Consider the following 19,005-nt stretch of genomic DNA (forward strand, 5'->3'; position numbering starts at 1 on the left):
GGCGGCAGGGCGGTTATCGGCGGACGCAATAAGAGTGGCGCAATGTCTGCGTTTGGCCACTCTTAATGCCACAAGGTAAGTCCGTGAATAGGCTCTTACCTGTGTTCGGTCAGATTTGGAGCGTGAGGACCTCCACCTGCCCTCTAGGCGTCTCCTATGGCGCTTCATCACCCTCAGGTCCTCGGTAAACCAAGGAGCCCGGGTGGGTCGTCGCCGCAGGAGAGGCCGCAAAGGCGCAACTCGGTCCAGGGCCCCAGCGGCCGCCCTATTCCAGGCGGCCGCTAGGTTCTCGGAGCGAGCGCGGGTCAGGGCTACAGGGAATGGCCCAAGCTCCGTCTGGAACCTATCCGGTTCCATCAGGCGCCTGGGGCGGTACCAACTTGGACAGTTTGGTTCCGCCTCCTCGCGGTGGGGGGTAGCGCCAGGGAAGTCCAGCCGGAGACATGAGTGATCTGACCATGACAGGGGGGTAATGGTTACATCCCCTCTTCCCAGATCACTCATCCACTGTTCAGATACAAAAACAAGGTCCAGAATGTGGCCACCTTCGTGTGTGGGGTCCTGAATTAATTGGGTCAGGTCCATGGCTGTCATGGAAGCCATGAACTCCCGAGCTACCTCGGATGCTTCCCCCGTCGACGGCAAGTTGAAATCCCCCATAACCACAAGCTTTTAATAAAGTATTATTTGAAGTCCATCTAGATCTTCTCCTTTGTCCTTTCCACTTAATTGTCATTGGATTGTGATCTGTCCAGGTACTTGTTTCTAAGTCAATTTCCTGTATATCACAAATCAATTCCGTTGAGATCCATACCATATCTAATCTGGACCATGATAAATGTGTATTTGAGTAGAAAGTATATTGTCTATTTGTGGGGTTTCTTTCTCTCCATATATCTTTTAAGTCTATTTCATCAGTCATTTTAAAAAAGGATTTAGGAAGAGTCTTTCTATTTAGTTTGGCTGTTTTTGTGTTTTATAGTCCATATTCTGATCTACAATTCCATTAAAGTCTCCCATCATACAAATATTAACATAGTCCAATTCAATTATTTTCATATGTAATTTTTTATAAAATTCCTCTTGGCTATCGTTAGGAGCATAAATTGCTATTAAAAGTATTTTCTTGTTATTGTCCATAGTTTCCACCATTAAGATTCTTCCATCATCATCTGTGTAGATTTGCTCTGCTGAAATTGTATCCTTAATATACAGTAGTAACTGTGAAAGGGATCGTGGAGTCCTAGTGGACAACCATTTAAATATGAGCCAGCAGTGTGCAGCAGCTGCCAAAAAAGCCAACACAGTTCTAGGCTGCATCAACAGAGGGATAGAATCAAGATCACGGGAAGTGTTAATGCCACTTTATAATGCCTTGGTAAGGCCACACTTGGAATACTGCATTCAGTTTTGGTCACCACGATGTAGAAAATACAATACAATACAATACAATTATTAATAGAATTAATAATTTTCTATTAATTAAAAATTTTCTATTAATTAATTAATTAATTAATTAATTAATAGAAAAGATGTGGAGACTCTAGAAAGAGTGCAGAGAAGAGCAACAAAGATGATTAGGGGACTGGAGACTAAAACATATGAAGAACGGTTGCAGGAACTGGGTATGTCTAGTTTAATAGAAAGAAGGACTAGGGGAGACATGATAGCAGTGTTCCAATATCTCAGGGGTTGCCACAAAGAAGAGGGAGTCAAACTATTTTCCAAGGCACCTGAGGGTAGAACAAGAAGCAATGGGTGGAAACTAATCAAGGAGAGAAGCAACTTAGAACTGAGGAGAAACTTCCTGACAGTTAGAACAATTAATCAGTGGAACAGCTTGCCTCCAGAAGTTGTGAATGCTCCAACACTGGAAGTCTTTAAGAAGATGTTGGATAGCCATTTGTCTGAAATGGTATAGGGTTTCCTGCCTAGGCCGGGGGTTGGACTAGAAGACCTCCAAGGTCCCTTCCAACTCTGCTATTGTATTGTAAGAACCATTTCTCTCTTCTTGCATCATGGCAATGTAGTAAATATTTTCCCTAGTTTAGGTTGTATCAATAATTGTTCCTGTTGTTTTTTAATGTGTACTTCTTGAAGGCAAATTATGTCCACTTTTAATTTCTCTAATTTATGAAATGTTTTCCTTCTTCTAATAGCTGAGTTAAGTCCATTTATATTTATTGAAATTAATTTTTTCTCCTCCATGTTTATGTTTTATAGGTAGGGTTTACTGCTCTAGTAGATCTCGGCTCTCGTTGTTCTTTAGTATCCCCAGTGCCGCCTACTGCGCCTTCTTTTCCAGTCACAGCCTGGCCATTATCTTGTAGTTCAATTAATGATTCTTCTTTTCCTGTCTCTCCCTCTTTCCCTCTAAAGCAGTGGCTCCCAAACCTTTTCAGTCCACCGCCCCCTTGGTGCTACAAACTGATCCTCAGTGCCCCCCACCCAGTGGTGGAATTAAAAAAAAAACCTCACCAAAATGACACGCTTCTCTTCTGTTTCTCTTCCATTTGGGAGCTGTCCTGATTTCAGCAGCTATATGGTTGCCTCGCTGTTGCCAGCAAGAAACGGCTACTTCTGGGTCAAACAGGGACTTTGCGATATCCCTGAGATCAACAGGATATGCCCCTCTCTATCACCATCTCTTTGGGATGGTTTAGGTTTAAAAGAACCGTCCAGCAGCAGAGATATCAACAGCAATCTTGGAGCTACAAGATTGCATGCCATCTCATCCGGACGTCAGCCCCACCCTCTAAAACCCTTTTCCTTTTTGTTGCCAGATTCAGTCAATTTATATTAATTAACATTAATTTAATTTCTTCTTCCATAGTTACTTATAGATGGGTTTTGTTGTTCTAGTTGCTCTCATCTATCTCAGTTCTCTTGCCTTTCCCCTTCTCTTATTGCTATTTCTTCTCTGTCTCTTTCATCTTCTTTTTGCTGCATATTCTTCTCTTCTGTGATTTCTTCTCGTCGTTTGACCTCTTCTTTTTCACTTATTCCCATTTCCTATTGTGGCCCAAAATATTGCTCATAGAATTGTTCTGCTTTCCCTATAGAGTCTAATCTGTGTCTTTGCTCCAGCCAGGTCACCAATATTCCCTCTGGAATCAGCCATCTGAAGTTCACTCCATTCTTTGCTAGTTGCCTCATCAAAAATTGATATTCTTTCTTCATTTCTCTCACTCTCCTCAGGATCTGTTTTAGTACTACTATTTCCTTTCCTTTATATTTTACAGGCTCATCTCTCACTCTTTGTAGAATCTCTGTCTTTATTGCTTTTTTGTGAATCTAACATGGACCTCTCTAGGAAGTCTATGTCTGGCCGCATATCTTGTATTAACTCTGAATATTTTGTCTATATCTGACAAAAAAAAATTCTTTGTCCACTTCTAGGGCATCTGCCAGCAGCTCTGCCATTATTTCTGCTAGATTTTCTCCTTTTTCTTCCTCCATATTCTGGAACCGCAGATAGTAATCGGCCCGATCCATTTCTAATGATATTATTATTCTTTCTTTATTTTTATCTGCCAGAGTAAATCTGTTATGAACTTCATCCACTTCCCCCCCCCCACTTGTTCGACTTTTTCTTCTACTTTCTGTATGTGTTATTCATTACTTGCCATCGTTTGTTCAACATTTTCTAGTTAATCTTCTACTTTCTCTAATTTGTCCTCTACTTTCCCTATTTTTTCTTTGAAATAATCATGCAGTGCTTGTATCATCCCTTTTAACTCTGCCTGCATTGTGTTTGCCTTTTCTTGTTGTAGCAAAGCATCCAAAGTCCTCTGCCCAGATGGTCTCATTGCTGCTGAGGATGACGCTGAAGATGGTGCCGATGGTGTCTTCCTCATTTTTGGTTATTTTTAATATTTGTAATCCACAAGGAGAAGAAGGTGTAGCTATCAATTGTAATCCAAAGGTAAGGAAAGGAAAAAACAAAGAAAAGACAAAGAGAAAAAAAAGTAACGAAACTAGCTTCTAATCCAAGAATTTCAGTCTTTTGAAGTCATCTTCCTTGTTGTTCTTCAGACCCTAATCCTTTATTATCCAGAAAGGAATGGTATATCAATAAATTGTAATCCACTTAGGTCCACCAAACCCCAGCTGTTTTATATTTGCTAAGAAAGAGTTTACAGAGCCAAGGCAATAAATAAATAAAGGGGGTGGGAGGAAAAATAAGAAAGTGAAGCCTTTTGCTGTTCATATTTCCCTTTGAGTTTCAAGAGCTAGGCTGTTTGGAAATAACAAGTCTCAATTATGTGCTCTCTATCTCAGTTTATTCAGTCTAACCAGCTTGTAGCACCAGAGTTATTTTTCCAACAGTCAATTCTTTTCTTTGTTTAGACCATCACTCAAGGTTATATACTTTGTAGAATTGCAGCTCCCAGCATCCACTTTCCTCTTAGAGTTAGATAGAATAACAGAGTTGGAAGGGACCTTGGAGGTCTTCTAGTCCAACCCCCTGCCTAGGTAGGAAACCCTACACCATTTCAGACAAATGGTTATCCAGCATCTTCTTAAAAACTTGCAGTGTTGGGGCATTCACAACTTCTGGAGGCAAGCCGTTCCACTGATTAATTGTTCTGTCAGGAATTGTTTTCCTCAGTTCTAAGTTGCTTTTCTCCTTGATTAGTTTCCACCCATTGCTTCTTGTTCTACCCTCAGGTGTTTGGGAGAATAGTTTGACTCCCTCTTCTTTGTGGCAGCCCCTGAGATATTGGAATACTGCTATCATGTCTCCCCTAGTCCTTCTTTTCATTAAACTAGACATACCCAGTTCCTGCAACCGTTCTTCATATGTTTTAGACTCTAGTCCTCTAATCATATTGGTTGCTCTTCTCTGCACTCTTTCTAGAGTCTCCACATCCTTTTTAGATCGTGGCGACCAAAACTGAATGCAGTATTCCAAGTGTGGCCTTACCAAGGCATTATAAAGTGGTATGAACACTTCCCGTGATCTTGATTCTATCCCTCTGTTTATGTAGCCTAGAACTGTGTTGGCTTTTTTAGCAGCTGCTGCACACTGCTGGCTCATATTTAAATGGTTGTCCACTAGGACTCCAAGATCCCTCTCACAATTACTACTATTGAGCAGGGTACCATATATACTGTACCTGTACATTTTGGTTTTTTTGCCTAAATGCAGAACCTTACTTTTTTCACCATTGAATTTCATTTTGTTACATAGCGCCCAATGTTAAAATCTGTCAAGATCCTTCTGTATCTTAAGCCTATCTTCTGGAGTGTTGGCTATTCCTGCCAGTTTGGTGTCATCTGCAAATTTGATGAGTTCCTCATCTATCCCCTCGTCCAAGTCATTGATGAAGATGTTGAAGAGTACTGGGCCTAAAAAAGAGCCTTGGGGTACTCCACTGCATACTTCCCTCCATGTAGATGCAGTTCCATTGAGGACTACACGTTGAGTGCGGTTGGTCAGACAGTTACGAATCCATCTGGTGGTGATGCTGTCTAACCCACATTTTTCTACTTTATCTAGTAGTAGGTTATGGTCTACTTTATTAAATGCCTTACTGAAGTCCAAGTAAATTATATTGACAGTATTCCTCTGGTCCACTAATTTTGTCACTTTGTCAAAGAATGCAATAAGATTAGTCTGGCATGATCTGTTTTTGACAAACTTCCAGACGTTCCGTTTTTCACCCTCCCCAGTCTCCGAAGGCTTTCCTCGAGCCTCTGGGAGGGCGAAAATGGCCTCCCCCGGGTTCTGGAGGCCCTCCCTGAAGCTTCCTGGTGCCAAAATTGGAGCGTGAGGGGGTGCAGCTGATCTGAGTCCCTATCGAATTTCTCCCTGAATTGCGGCGGCTTGTTCAGCTCCTCCCTCATGTTGACCCCTGTGTGCCTGCACTTGGTGTGTTTGGCAGTCTCCCTTGGCTCTAGGGGACGAGCTGCCTACCCTGGGTGGCTTTCCTGTTACGTGGGGGAGGCATTCTCCGGGTGCCGTCCGCTAAACAGTGTCGGGGGGCGACACCCAGGAGCAGGGCCTTCTCTGTGATGGGCCCAGCCCTGTGGAATGACCTCCCCCTTGATATCAGGATTACTTCCGATCTCCGCTCCTTCCGTGTAAAGCTCAAGACCCACCTCTTTCAACTGTCTGGCCTGGCTCAACCGTAGTTTATCCTTTTCCTCCTGGCAGTCCTTTTTTAAATTGTATTATTATTTCGGGGTATTTTAATGACTAATTTAATTTTTATTATTATTAATGTAATGTATTTTTAATTATTACCTCCTCCATGCATGTATGTATATGTATGTATATGTGTGTATTTCTATGTTTATATGTATGTATGTATATTGTACGCCGCCCCGAGTCCCTTGCGGAGAGGGTAACAAATTAAATTTCTATTCTATTTCTATTTCTATTGGCTGCCGCCTCAGGCTAATTCTCCTTCTGGTGGGTGGAGACAGGGGGCTGTGTTCCTGTCTATGTCTCCTCACTTCAAAGGGTTCAGCTGCAACCCCTCTCTCTCTTTTGGGCGGCACAACGGCCTCTCATCATGAAGGGTTCCTTGGTCAAATTCCTCCCTCAGCTGCTCTGTGGATCTCCCCAAGGGCTCCATCAGAGTTTTTGGATTAGATTGGACTGGATTTATTCGATTTATATGCCGCCCTTCTCCCAAAGGACTCAGGGCGGCGTACAACATTAAAAAACACATATCACAAAAGTTAAAAGGAAATTAGATAAGTATCCCAAAAACAAACCAAATTAATATAACAATAACATTTTAAAAATTAGATAAAATTAACAGGCCAGGCCGGCTTGCTGGAAAAGCCAACTTTTTAGGGCGCGTCGGAAGGACCAGAGGTCGAGGATTATGCGAAGCTCCGGGGGCAGCTCATTCCAGAGGGAAGGTGCTCCCACAGAGAAGGCTCTCCCCCTGGGGGTCGCCAGCCGACACTGTCTGGCCGACGGCACCCTGAGGAGGCCAACCCTGTGGGATCGCACTGGATGGTGGGAGGCTACTGGTGGCAGTAGGTGGTCTCGCAGGTACCCTGGGCCTAAGCCATGGAGCACTTTAAAGGTCATAATTAGTACCTTGAATCGCACCCGGAAATGAACCGGCATTGGGAGTCTGGCCTGTTCCCAGTCCCACATCCATTCCACTCTTCCTAGCTTGCTCAGGGGTTTTCCCCAGCCCCGGGCGCTAGGGTGAGGGAACTCAACCTCAGCTGCTTTAGGGACTTTTTTCCACAAATACTCATCCCTTTTTGTTTCAGTCGCTGGGGCGGGCATCTTGGCTTTGATGGTCAGGGGGGGCTGCACTCCGGTTCTGATGTGGCTGCTGGGTCCTGGAAGTCCCTGGGTGCAGGTTCTGCCTCTTTCTGGGTCGCCTGGAGCAGGCTCTCTTTGGATAGTCTGCCCTCTGACTACATGGTAGCCATAGTTTCTCTTCATGCACCCCAGTTGTTGGGGAGCAACTGGAGAGCCCGGGGCTCAGGAGTCCTGGTCATTTTGATAAGTTTTGAGAGAGTTGGCTTGCTTTCAGGTTACCGACTGATGCCCTAATTAAATCATGAGCCTTAAACCAAGCTTCAAAAGAAATCCAGTTATTTATTAGGAGCTTCATGTCGGCACGGACTAAGTGAAGCCAACTGTGACCTCACTTAATTCGCGTCCTGGCTCTGACCCTGTTTCCCCCTCCCCCAAGGTGTGTCATCAGTCACATTCTCCAACAAAGCAATTTCACGGTTTGTAGAGGTCCCTCCCTCCGGCCACTGTGGGTCTGCATGGATATGACCTTGACGTGGCCAGCTGGAAAGTGCTTTGTTTTGACTGAAGTGCAAGTTTGTCAATGCAGCTGGGAGGCTTGATTCCCAATCCTCCTGCCTATGGCAAGTCGAGAGCAGGTCAGGAATGCTTCACAAGTTGATAGATAGAATGTTCCACAGGGTGGGGGCCACAGTGGAAAAGGCTCTTCTCCTTGATCCCATCAGTGGGAATTCCTTAGCAGATGAGGTAAAAAACAGGCCTGTTCTGCTGTAGTTGGGTGGGCTAGTCCCATTGGGGTGAGGTGGCTCATCAGATACCCTGGGCCCAGGCCATAAAAGGCTTTAAAGTTAATAAAGGATTTTAAAGGTAAAAACCAACAACTTGAATTGGACCCAGAAGCAAACTGGTAACCAATAGGTAATGGACTGTAGAATATGAAACCTAATTTTAATTAAGGACAGAGGGATATAAATTTTTGATTTATTCCCTATTTGGTGTTTTCTACCAGCATTTTAAATTACAAATGACTCAATGAAAACTCTATGTCCTCAAATGTGAGTTTAGTAACTTTCTTATTAAATTTTCTGAACACTTAAAATGGAGCAGATAGAAACATTCTCCCATGTAAAAAACACTGGATATGAGTTGTGTTAAAAATACTTTACTTTTGTGATCAAACCATTGGTGTAAAGATAGTCCTCAAATTACAACCATTTGTTTAGTGACTGTTCAAAGTTACAATGGCACTGGAAAAAGTGAATTATGACCGTTTCAGCATCTCCATGGTCACATGATCAAAATTCAGAAGCTTGGCAACTGGCATGTATTTATGACAGTTGCAGTGTCCTGGGGTCATGTATCACCTTTTGTAACCTTCTGACAAGCGAAGTCAATGGGGAAGCCAGATTCACTTAACAACCATGTTACTAACTTAACAACTGCAGTGATTCACTTAACAACTGTAACAATAAAGGTTGTAAAATGGGGCAAAACTCACTTAACAACTGTCTTGCTTAGCAACATAAATTTTGGGCTCAATTGTTCGAAATTGAGTACTATCTATATTTAGGTTTAGACAAGGCAGAATGTTACACTAGTATTTTTTCTACCGTTATTGATGATTGCTATGTTTAGCTGCTACAGGTAATCATTGCTTAATGACCATTTGTTCAGCAACTGTTTGAAATTACAACAGCACTTAACAAAAGGACTTAGGGTTACGTTGCAGCACCCCTGTGGTCTTGTGTTTGTGATCTGGGCAGTTGGTAACCTCTAACTGGTTGCCAATCATGTCATCACCATTTGTAATCTTCCTTGCTAGCTCCTCAAGAAAATTGGAGGGGAAGCCACCAGGGAAGGTTGCAAGGCGCTGCTGACTGCCAAGAATTCTCCCTCTGTTTTCTTTGGGCTGGCTGAAAAAGGTCCATACCAAAATCCAAGCAGAATTTTAGCACCAAGTGTTTCCCTGCCTCATCTCTCCAGCCCAGCTCACAAGTTCCCTTCCATACATTGAGGGGAGAGGAACTCATGCACTGGGCTGGAGAGACAAATTGGGGATCTTTGCAATTCCTGCCTTGTTTCTCCAACCCAACTCATGAGTTCCCTTCCATGCATGGATGAGAATTGCCTGTCCTCCGGCAAACAGCTCATTTGCTCTGTTTGATAACCACAAGTGGGAGATCTGTGATTGCAGTCATTGAGCTGAGTGGTCATGTAGGCATCATGTTTAATGACCGCTTCACTCAGTGATTGAGATTCCAGTCCCAATTGTGGTCATAAGTCAACAACTACTCTGTGCCTGTTTACCTGGGCTCTAGAGACAATTATTGGGTTTCTTGCCTATAGTGGATGGAATTCAGAACCTCCCATTATTCTAAGACCACTGAAACTTAGGTCTTACCCTGTTGTGCCTCTTCTCTCACTCAGGTGGAATCTGATTTCCACATTTGAAGTAGCTTATTGAAGGAACGGTACATTCTAAAAAGACAATATGGTTGTATTCTATTGAATAAAATAGTCTATTTGTCATAACTTCAACAAACTAAAAGTATCCTTCCTCTGTAGGAGTATTATACATATATTATTATGTATGTAAATAAAGCACAGTAGAAAAAAGTTTCCTGTCAATTTCAACTCAAACACAGGAAATACTATTATGTATTCCAGTTGAATGGAACTGAATGTCAACTTTGCTGTACTTCATTATACAAAATCTGATTGGTTAGAAATAGATTACTCTACATAATTTTAAATGAAATTGTTTTCCCCCTGACACATTTTATTGCATTAGGGTCATAGTGGGATTACTTAATGCATTCAATCATTTGAAAGTTACTTTCATAAGATGTGGGGTGTCTAAATTTGATAAATAAAATAAAAATAAGTTAATGTGGTTTGCACAGCTTTTCCTTTTCAAAAGTCATTATTCTTTTTGCCAGAGTTCATATTAATATAGCTGAATGTGTTTTACAATGATTTTAATGTTCAAGTAATAGTTCTGGAGTTTCAGCTAGCCCTCAAAACATGGATCACATCTTACTGATCAATTACTAATTTGAAACCTATGTATTGCTTTTCCATAAGAAAATTCTCATTACTTTTGTGGTTGAATTACAAACGTATTCTATGTTGTAGTACAACAGTAAAACAAGTCATGTACCTGTTTATATTATTAAATCCTCTTTAACCTATCAATATAATTTGTCAAAGTAAAATACTCTGTTTTAAACATTGTATTAAATGGTGTATACCAAAAATAATTCCTAGACCCAGGCATTCCCCTTCCAACTTGGTATGAAATGCAAAATATTTAATATCAAACTATGTTTAATTTAAAGCATCCCTTTTCAAGTGCAAAACATCTGTTTTGAGCACAAATCTGGCTGCATTCAGCATTAGGGAATGTTGCAGAATTGACTTCAAATTCTAAAGTTTTTGAACTTCCTAACTTGTGAATTTTTAGCACCATTTGTGGATGTGTTTAGGGAACAAGTTGGAATTCCCAAACAAATGAGATCAAATGTATGGCTTTGATTCTTAGAACATAGCCTAATGAAACCAAAGTTTTCACAAGGGGTAAGTAAACTTCAAGTATGTGCTATTTGAGGCTTCTGTTTTTAGCTTGGGAGCAATACAATGACTTACCTTCACATACAAAAGTGATATCCTAATAGGCACGAATCTTTTGATATTGCATGTAGCTGTGATAAAATCAGGATGTTTCTAACCATAGTTGCACTTTTTTTCCAATACAAAACAAACAAACACACATACACACACAATCCAGTCAGTTTTAAAACAATTTGGATAACTTCAAAAGTTTACTTAAATTTTTGATACAGGGAAGTTCAACTCCCAGGGAATTCTGGGAGTCAAAATTAACACAGCTTAAAGTTGCCAAGGTTGAGAAACACTCTTCTGATATATTTAAAGACTTGTAATCCATGTCTCTTTATACAGATAGGACAGATAACTGTCATCTCCAGAATATCCAGAGCATTTGTCTCTGAGAGTGAAGCATTCCTTAATTAATCATTTTAATGTAAAAATCAGTCATAAACTCTATTTTTAGAAGTTAAAAGTTTAAATATTTGAACAAAAGTTGAGTCCCCCTCAAGAAAATCATATTGAGTTATATGCATATTGTCTTTGATTTTAAACCTGCAAAGTAAAGAATAGTTATGAACAATGCAAACTAACATTTTTATACTTTAAAATATATTGATCTAGAAAACATATCCAGCTGGTGAGTAGTGTCATGTGATCACTCTAATTGTATTAATGTTTCTTTTTGTTTTTGGTAGGTGAATCTGGATTGGGAAAATCAACACTAATCAACTCATTATTCCTGACAGACCTGTATTCTTCAGAATTCCCAGGACCTTCATATAGAATTAAAAAGACTGTACAGGTTTGCACATAAAAAGTATAGCTTCTGCTATGTGTTTTTGTATGTTAGAATGAAAGAGAAGTACTTTCATTTTATTTATTTGCTTAATTATTTTTTTTAAACTATCCAGCAGCCAAATCTATAAAACTTTACTATAAAACAGACTAAAAAGTACAATCTCAGCAAAAACATATGATAAAACCAAGCCAGATACAAAATAAAAATATCATACTGTAAGGCCCTAAAAGATTTTAAAAGTCTGCCAAAATTTTGAAGTGAATTGGACTCCTCAATCAGAAATAATTCTTTGAGGAGCACCATGGAGGTGGTAACTGTGTACTAGGAACATCTTTGCTAGTGCCTTGGCTGTTGAGATTTTGGGGCAAGGGATAAAATGAACCTGTTTGGAGAATAAGACTGTTACCACCCAGATAACAGTATTTCCCATGCTTTCTGGCAGTTCAACAATAGAAGTCCATGGAGATCTCTCTCCAGGGTGCTGAAGGTTCAGCTACGATTTGCAAAAGTCCAGGGGATTTCCCTTGCCGTCTCTTTGCAGCAGCACAGACAGGGCAGCTGGCCACATAGCTTTCAATTCAATGAATGATGGCCACCAAAAATTTCTTTTGATGAGGTGTAGCGTTTTTACAAATCCAAAGTGTCCTGCCAGTCTGGAATCATGGCATCGTTTTATTAGGTATTTTATCCAGTCAAGATTTCGAAGGGGATTAAGAATGTTTTTTTTGTGTGTGTGTTTTTGTTTAATTAAAACAATAAAAAAATTTCTAAAAAAAAAAAAAGATTTCGAAGGGGATTTTATTTCCCTCTAGAAAGTGCCTCCAATTAAGGAAAGCCCAATGTACCGCATAAGCTTCTTTCTCCCAGATAGCCCATCTCTGTTGTTTCAGTGAGTTTTTTGGAAGTGTAAGCACATGGCTGTAATTTGCCTTGAGTAAAACAGCCCCCACTGCTACATTACTGGCATCTGCTTGTATCAGTGGTGGGTTTCAAAATTCTTTGGAACCTACTCTGTGGGTGTGGCCTCCTTTGTGGGAGTGGCTTGCCGGCCATGTGACCGGGTGGGAGTGGCTTGCCGGCCAAGTTCAGAGAACACCAAAGGACCCCACAGTCCTCTCCCTCCTTATCTTTTTCCTTTTTGTCCTTCGACTTCTCCTCCTCCTCCTTTCCCCACAACCCCACTCCCTTCTAGCACTGATGATGTTACCTAGTTTGGTAATGAAATGTCTGTAAGAAAACCACCAAGCTCAGAAAGCAGCAAGGATCCCACTATCCCCCACCTCCTCTTTCTCCCTTTCTTTCTCCTTTTTGTCCTTTCTCCTCCTTCCCTGCCACCCCACTCCCTTCTAGCACTGATGATGTTACCTAGTTTGGTAATGACGTCCTCTTCTGGACGTCTATGCCGTCGGGAGGAGCCGAGGAGCGCGGAGAAGAGTGCGAAGGTTCTTGGCGCTCCGGGAAGCTACGAAAGTGGCTGGGAGAGGCGCACGGCTTGGTTTAGCCTCCCTGGACATCGCAGCAGCAGCCCCAAGTGCGCCGATCTCGCCATTTTTTGCATCGGGGCATGCTGCAAGGGGGGGGAGTGAAGACCTTTTACAGCTGGCGCAAAGGACTTCCCCGGACTTGCTTTAGTGAGCACGGGCCCGCACCTCCACCACCAACAATCCGGAAAAGGTCTTTACTCCCTCTCTCTTGCAGCAAGCCCCGATGCAAAAAACGCCAAGGTCTTGCGAGTGAGTGACAGGGGCGGGGCAGGAACTTACTTCTGGGTTCATTGACCAACCAGATCGCCCGATCCGGTGCGAACCTGCAGAAACCCACCACTGGCTTGTATAATAAACAGTGCCTCAGGGTCTGGGTCTTTTAATATTGGCTTAGCTGAAAAAAGTTGCTTGAGTTTCTCGAACGCCGCCTGGCATTCCATTGTCCAATTAAGCAGTTCAGTTGGTCCGGGGTTGTTCTCCCCTTTGGTTTTTAGTAGGTTAGTAATGTGGAGGGCGATTTTTGTAAACGCCGGGATGAATTTGCGGTAAAAGTTCGCAAAATCCAGAAAGCTTTGCAGTTGTTTGTGTGTGCGGGGTGGTTCCCAGACGATTACTGCTTTCACTTTTTGTGGGTCCATTTATATCCCTTCATGGGAAATTCGGTACCCCAAATAGTCTATTTTTCACTGGTGAAATTTGCATTTTGAGAGTTTTGTGTAGAGCTTTGCGGAACGTAGCTTGTTTAGGACTGCTCGGACTAGTTTTACGTTTTCCACTTTTGTTTCTGTGTATATCAAAATATCATCAAGATAAACCAAAATCCTTTTGTATAAATGTTCATGAAGAACTTTGTTTATTAGCTGCATAAAGACGGCTGGGGCGCCTTGTAATCCAAATGGGAGAACTTTAAATTGGTAACAGTCTAATGGGGTATTGAAGGCGGTTTTCCATTCGTCCCCCTCCTGTCAAACGGTCCAGGCCCGGACCAGGGAGAAGTCGAACAAACGCACAGGAGATACAGTAGTTCAGGAATCCAGGCTTTACTTCTTCTTCATAGGCCGGAGCCCAGGTACATGTTGATCACAATACACAGGTCCATGGAAAGTGAGCGCTGGGAGCTCTCGCCTCCCAGTGGGTTATATGGCCTGGGTCCCCGCCCACTAACTGGCCTACCATGCCTGCTGGGCAGCAAGAATCCGGCCACCGGCAGCCAACATCTGGCCATGCGGGTCCCAGGCCATCAGTAAAGTCCGGGATGTAAAGTCCTGGACTGCAGGGCATCCACAAAGGCGAATAGCTGATGGGCAGCTGCAGCGCGCAGTTCCTGGAAGTCCTGATGCCGCCGAAGCCACCTTGACCCATGTTGCCAGCGTCCCCGCGACTCCCACTGCCCGTTGGCACACTTCTCCCTTTAGAGAAGTGTGCTAGCATGTCCTTCATTGGGGGTGGGGGGAGTAGACGTTTTCTATGCTCACAGTGTTCAGGTTCCTGTAGTCCACGCAGAGACGCAAAGAGCCATCTTTTTTTCATGGAATAGAATTGGGGCCGCGATTTTTGGTTGGGTAGGTTCGATTAATCCCCTCGCTAAATTTTTGTCAATGAATGTTCTCAGTTCCTCGAGTTGATGAGGGGACGTACAATACATTTTTGGCTTTGGGAGTTTTGCTCCTGGCAGAATTTCAATGGCACCGTCTGTGGCATGGGGGGGGGGGGGAAGTTTGTTGGAGAGTTCTTCACTGAAGACCTCAGCCAAGTCCCTGTACTCCTTTGGGATGCCCTGGGTCAGCATGGCCCAGCCAGGTATTGCCATTTCTTTGCTCCCCCCCCCCCCCTCTTTCAGCTTCCTTTTCACATTCGTCTATGAATGATGCGTGCTTTTGGAATTTTAAGGTCCCTTGCTTCCAATTTACTTTGGGGTTCCATTCCCTCAGACACGTTAGCCCTAGAACTAGCAGCTATTCCATTCCAGGGGCTACTATAAATGTCAGAGTCTCGTTATGGTCCCTCATGTTTATTTGCAATGGTTCCGTGGCAAAAATGGCAGGTTCTCTCCCCCCCCCCCGCTAATGTCCCATCAAGCTGGCAGAAAGCAATGGAGTTTTTTTAACTTCCTCAGATAGATCCCCAATTTCCCCACTAGGGTTGCACTAATTAGGCATCGGGGGCACCCTGAGTCCAGTAGTGCAGAGATTTTCTCCCTCTTCCCTCAACTGGGGATGAAAAGTCTTAGGGTTAGGGTGAGAGGTTCAATTGGGTCGCTTACCAGTGGGTCGTCCTCTGGATATATTTCAGATAGGCTGGGATCCTCCTGTTGGGGTGCTGGAATTAGGGTTAGGATGGCTTAAACTCTTGCTGGAGTTTCTTCCCGTGGGGTTGAGGGGGGTGAACTCCACTGCTTCTTAGCTTCTTAAGGTGGTCTCCTTTCCTTGGGGGGTTGATTTGGTGGGCTTCCCTCCAGGTGGGCATTTGGGCTTCCTGGCGGGAGTCTTTGAATGGCATTCTGCTGCACAATGTCCCTCTTTTCAACATTTAAAACAAGCCGAGGGCCTCGGTGCTAGGGTGGTCTGTGGTTTGAATGGCTCTCTCTTCCCCTGGGGTGGGGACCTTCTCCAGACCCGTCCTGATTGGTATTGGTTCCTATTCATGTCGATTTCGGCTTCCTCTGCCATGAGGTACCATTCGTGTAAGTGGTTAGGAGTCCCTCGGGCCAAGCATATACAAGTCGTTGTTCAGCCTGTCTTTGAACCAGCTCATCAAGATGTCTTCTGGCCAATCCACTTGGCACACGACGTCTCTGAATTCCTTGGTATATTCAGCTACTGGTCAGCGACCTTGCTTCACGACTCCGATGCGATCATGGGCTTTGCGGTCAAAATTTCACAACTCCATGACGTCAGTATTATGGAGGGTCACCATCCATTGGGCAGCTGCTCCTTCTAAGACTAGGGTCACTACACGAACTCTCGCCCCTTGGGTTGGGAAGGTTCAGTCGTACTCCTGCATGTACGTGAGGACTTGGGCTAGGAAGAATCCCAACTTCTGGGGGTCCCCATCAAATTTTTCTCCCAGGGAGGAGTTTTGCTCTCTAGCTGGGCTCCCCTTGGTTGATCAGGGACATTCGCCTGGGCTGGTGCTGCAAGGAGCGGGTTCCCCGGCCTGGCTGCTGCTCCGGCAGCAGTGTTGGCTTGGTCAGCTGCTGTGGGGTCTGGGGTGACAGTCCTGGCTTCATTGGTGACTGGCACCACTTCTGCCCACCTCCGCTGGCAACCCCGCTCACCTCGGACATCAAGATTTTCTAAGGCTTCCATCACGAGCTGGGTGACGTGTCTCTTGAGCCAGTGTCCCCCCAACAGTTCCTCGATCATTTCTTCCTGTTCGGACAGGGCCTCCAGTTCCATTTTCCATCCCGGTCTCCGGCTACCACAGGTGAGGTTGACCCCTCTGGTTCTTCCATCCCAGCTGTCCTTCTTCCCCACGCCGATGGACCATCGGGGTTTTACAGAGCTTTCCAGGACAACTTCGATGTCTTTTTTTTAAAAAGAATTTTATTGGTTTTTAAACATTTATAGGGAAAGGTAAGAAAGGTACATAGAAAATTGTGGCAGCTCCCGTGCCGGTGGTATAAATCCCCCCCAATCTCACAATTTTTACAATGTTAAAAATAACGTATAAAAGATAAGCATAGACAAAATCTTGTTTTACATTATATCAACCATATGTTCAATCATCTCTTTCTTTGTCACTTTCTAGTATATCAACAACTACATGTATTTCAAATACATTTATTTTTGTGACCTGAGCCTTTTTTTTTCCACATGTTTTTTTTATTTTTAAACATAAAAGACAACATTTAAAAAAATTTCATCGACTTCCGGTGGCGCCGCTGTCCTTGGAAGACGTTCCCTTGGGAACGCCAGCCCATGTTGGAGTAACAAGCGGCTAGGATAGCATAAATCAGCTGTCCAGCAGTTTGAAAATCTCCCCCTCGAAAAAAGTGGGGGAGGTGAGCACTCTGGCAGAGGGAAGAATCACCCAGCGGCCCCAGAAGCAATTCTGTGGCGTGAAAGGTGCGAGCTCCCCAGGAAGCCTGACGATCTCCTCATCACGGGACGCTTCTGCATTTGCAGAACAAAAGGCAGCGTCCACACCAGCAACTTCAAGTTTATTTTACATCTGAATGAGAAGCTGGCAGAACAAACCAGGAGGTCAACAAATGCAAGTACTAGCCTTAACTCCGTAGATTATATCTCTTTCTTTAAATTTAAAAGGGACTTTTCAAAAAAAAAAGGGCGCCGGAGGAACAAAGGGTGTGTTGAAAATGAAAGTGAAGTGGGAAACTGATTAGCACTTGTTAAGTGCCTGTTAGTGTGGCCGACAGGCTTCAAAGAATAGTTGGACTTTCTGGACTGAATAAGTTGGCTGTTTGAAAGCCTGATCTAAATATTTTGAAATGGCCTCTAAAACAAAATTCAATACTTCAAAGAGTGCGGGAAGTTCACCGGTCCAAACTTCAAAGCTACAAATTTTATTACCTCTGGTGGAAACACAATCACAAACCCTGACACTGGAGGCTCTACAAAATAAATAAATAAATAAATAAATAAATTTTTTTTTGTTAGCCGCACCCTCTCCCGAAGGACTCGGGGCGGCGTACAATAAAACACATAAAATATACAAATGAACAATACATATACAGATAAAAATAAACACATAAACGTACGTACACATATACATATACATGGAGGAGGTATCAAATATATAAAATAGAATTTAAAATTGACAATTTAAAAGACCCTCAATTAATTTACAAGATTTAAAAAACCCGTCAGGAGCGATAAGGTAAAACTATGGTTGAGCCAGGCCAGCTAATTGGAAGAGGTGGGTCTTGAGCTTTACACGGAAGGAGCGGAGGTCAGAGGTAGTCCTGATATCAGGGGGGAGGTCATTCCACAGGGCTGGGCCCATCACAGAGAAGGCTCTGCTCCTAGGCGCCGCCCCCCGACACTGTTTGGTAGACGGCACCTGGAGAAGTCCCTCTCTGTGCGAGCGAATTGGTCGTAGGGATGTATGGGGCAGGATGCAATCCCGCAGGTAGCTAGGTCCTGTGCCATGGAGCACTTTAAAGATCGTAATCAAAACCTTGAAACGCACACGATAGACCACAGGAAGCCAGTGCAGCTCGCGCAGGAGAGGTGTCACATGGGAGTACCTTGTACTCCCCATAATCACCCGCGCGGCCGCATTCTGGACCAACTGCAGTCTCCGAGTGCATCTCAAGGGAAGCCCCATGTAGAGAGCATTGCAGTAGTCCAGGCGAGACGTCACCAGCGCATGAGTGACTGTGCGTAAGGCATCCCGGTTCAATAGGGGGCGCAATTGGCACACCAGGCGAACCTGGTGGAACGCCCCCCTTGCCACGGCTGTCACATGGTCATCCATGGACAGCCGGGCATCCAGGAGGACGCCCAAATTGCGCGCCCGCTCCACGGGGGCCAGTTGTACGCCCCCAATGGCCAAAGATGGAAGCAATTGGTTGAACCGGGGGGCCGGAACCCACAGCCACTCCGTCTTGGAGGGGTTGAGCTTGAGTCGGTTGCCATCCATCCAGACCCGTACGGCTTCCAAGCACTGGGACATCACTTCGACGGCCTCGTTGGGGTGGTTCGGGGTGGAAATGTACAGCTGAGTATCATCAGCGTACAGATGATATCCCACCCCGAAACCATGAATGATCTCGCCCAGCGGCTTCATGTATGTGTTGAACAGGAGTGGCGAGAGGACCGACCCCTGTGGCACCCCGCAATTGAGGGGGCTTAGGGTCGACCTCTGCTCCCCTGTCAACACACGTTGCGTCCGGCCGGAAAGGTAGGAGCCGAACC

The 19,005-nt window shown here is 44.0% G+C and overlaps 1 protein-coding gene across 1 annotated transcript in view; it reads left to right on the forward strand.

Moving 5' to 3' along the window:
• LOC309400789 (septin-7-like) overlaps window positions 1-19,005 on the forward strand; it is a 309,583-nt gene that overhangs the window by 79,546 nt on the left and 211,032 nt on the right. Inside the window, exon 2 of the mRNA XM_081969451.1 lies at window positions 11,539-11,645. Coding sequence (XP_081825577.1) covers window positions 11,539-11,645 — 107 coding nt within the window. The remainder of the gene's footprint in view (window positions 1-11,538; window positions 11,646-19,005) is intronic.

The sequence above is a fragment of the Natrix helvetica genome (genome assembly GCF_964273705.1).
Source record: "Natrix helvetica genome assembly, chromosome: W".
NCBI lineage: Eukaryota > Metazoa > Chordata > Lepidosauria > Squamata > Natricidae > Natrix > Natrix helvetica.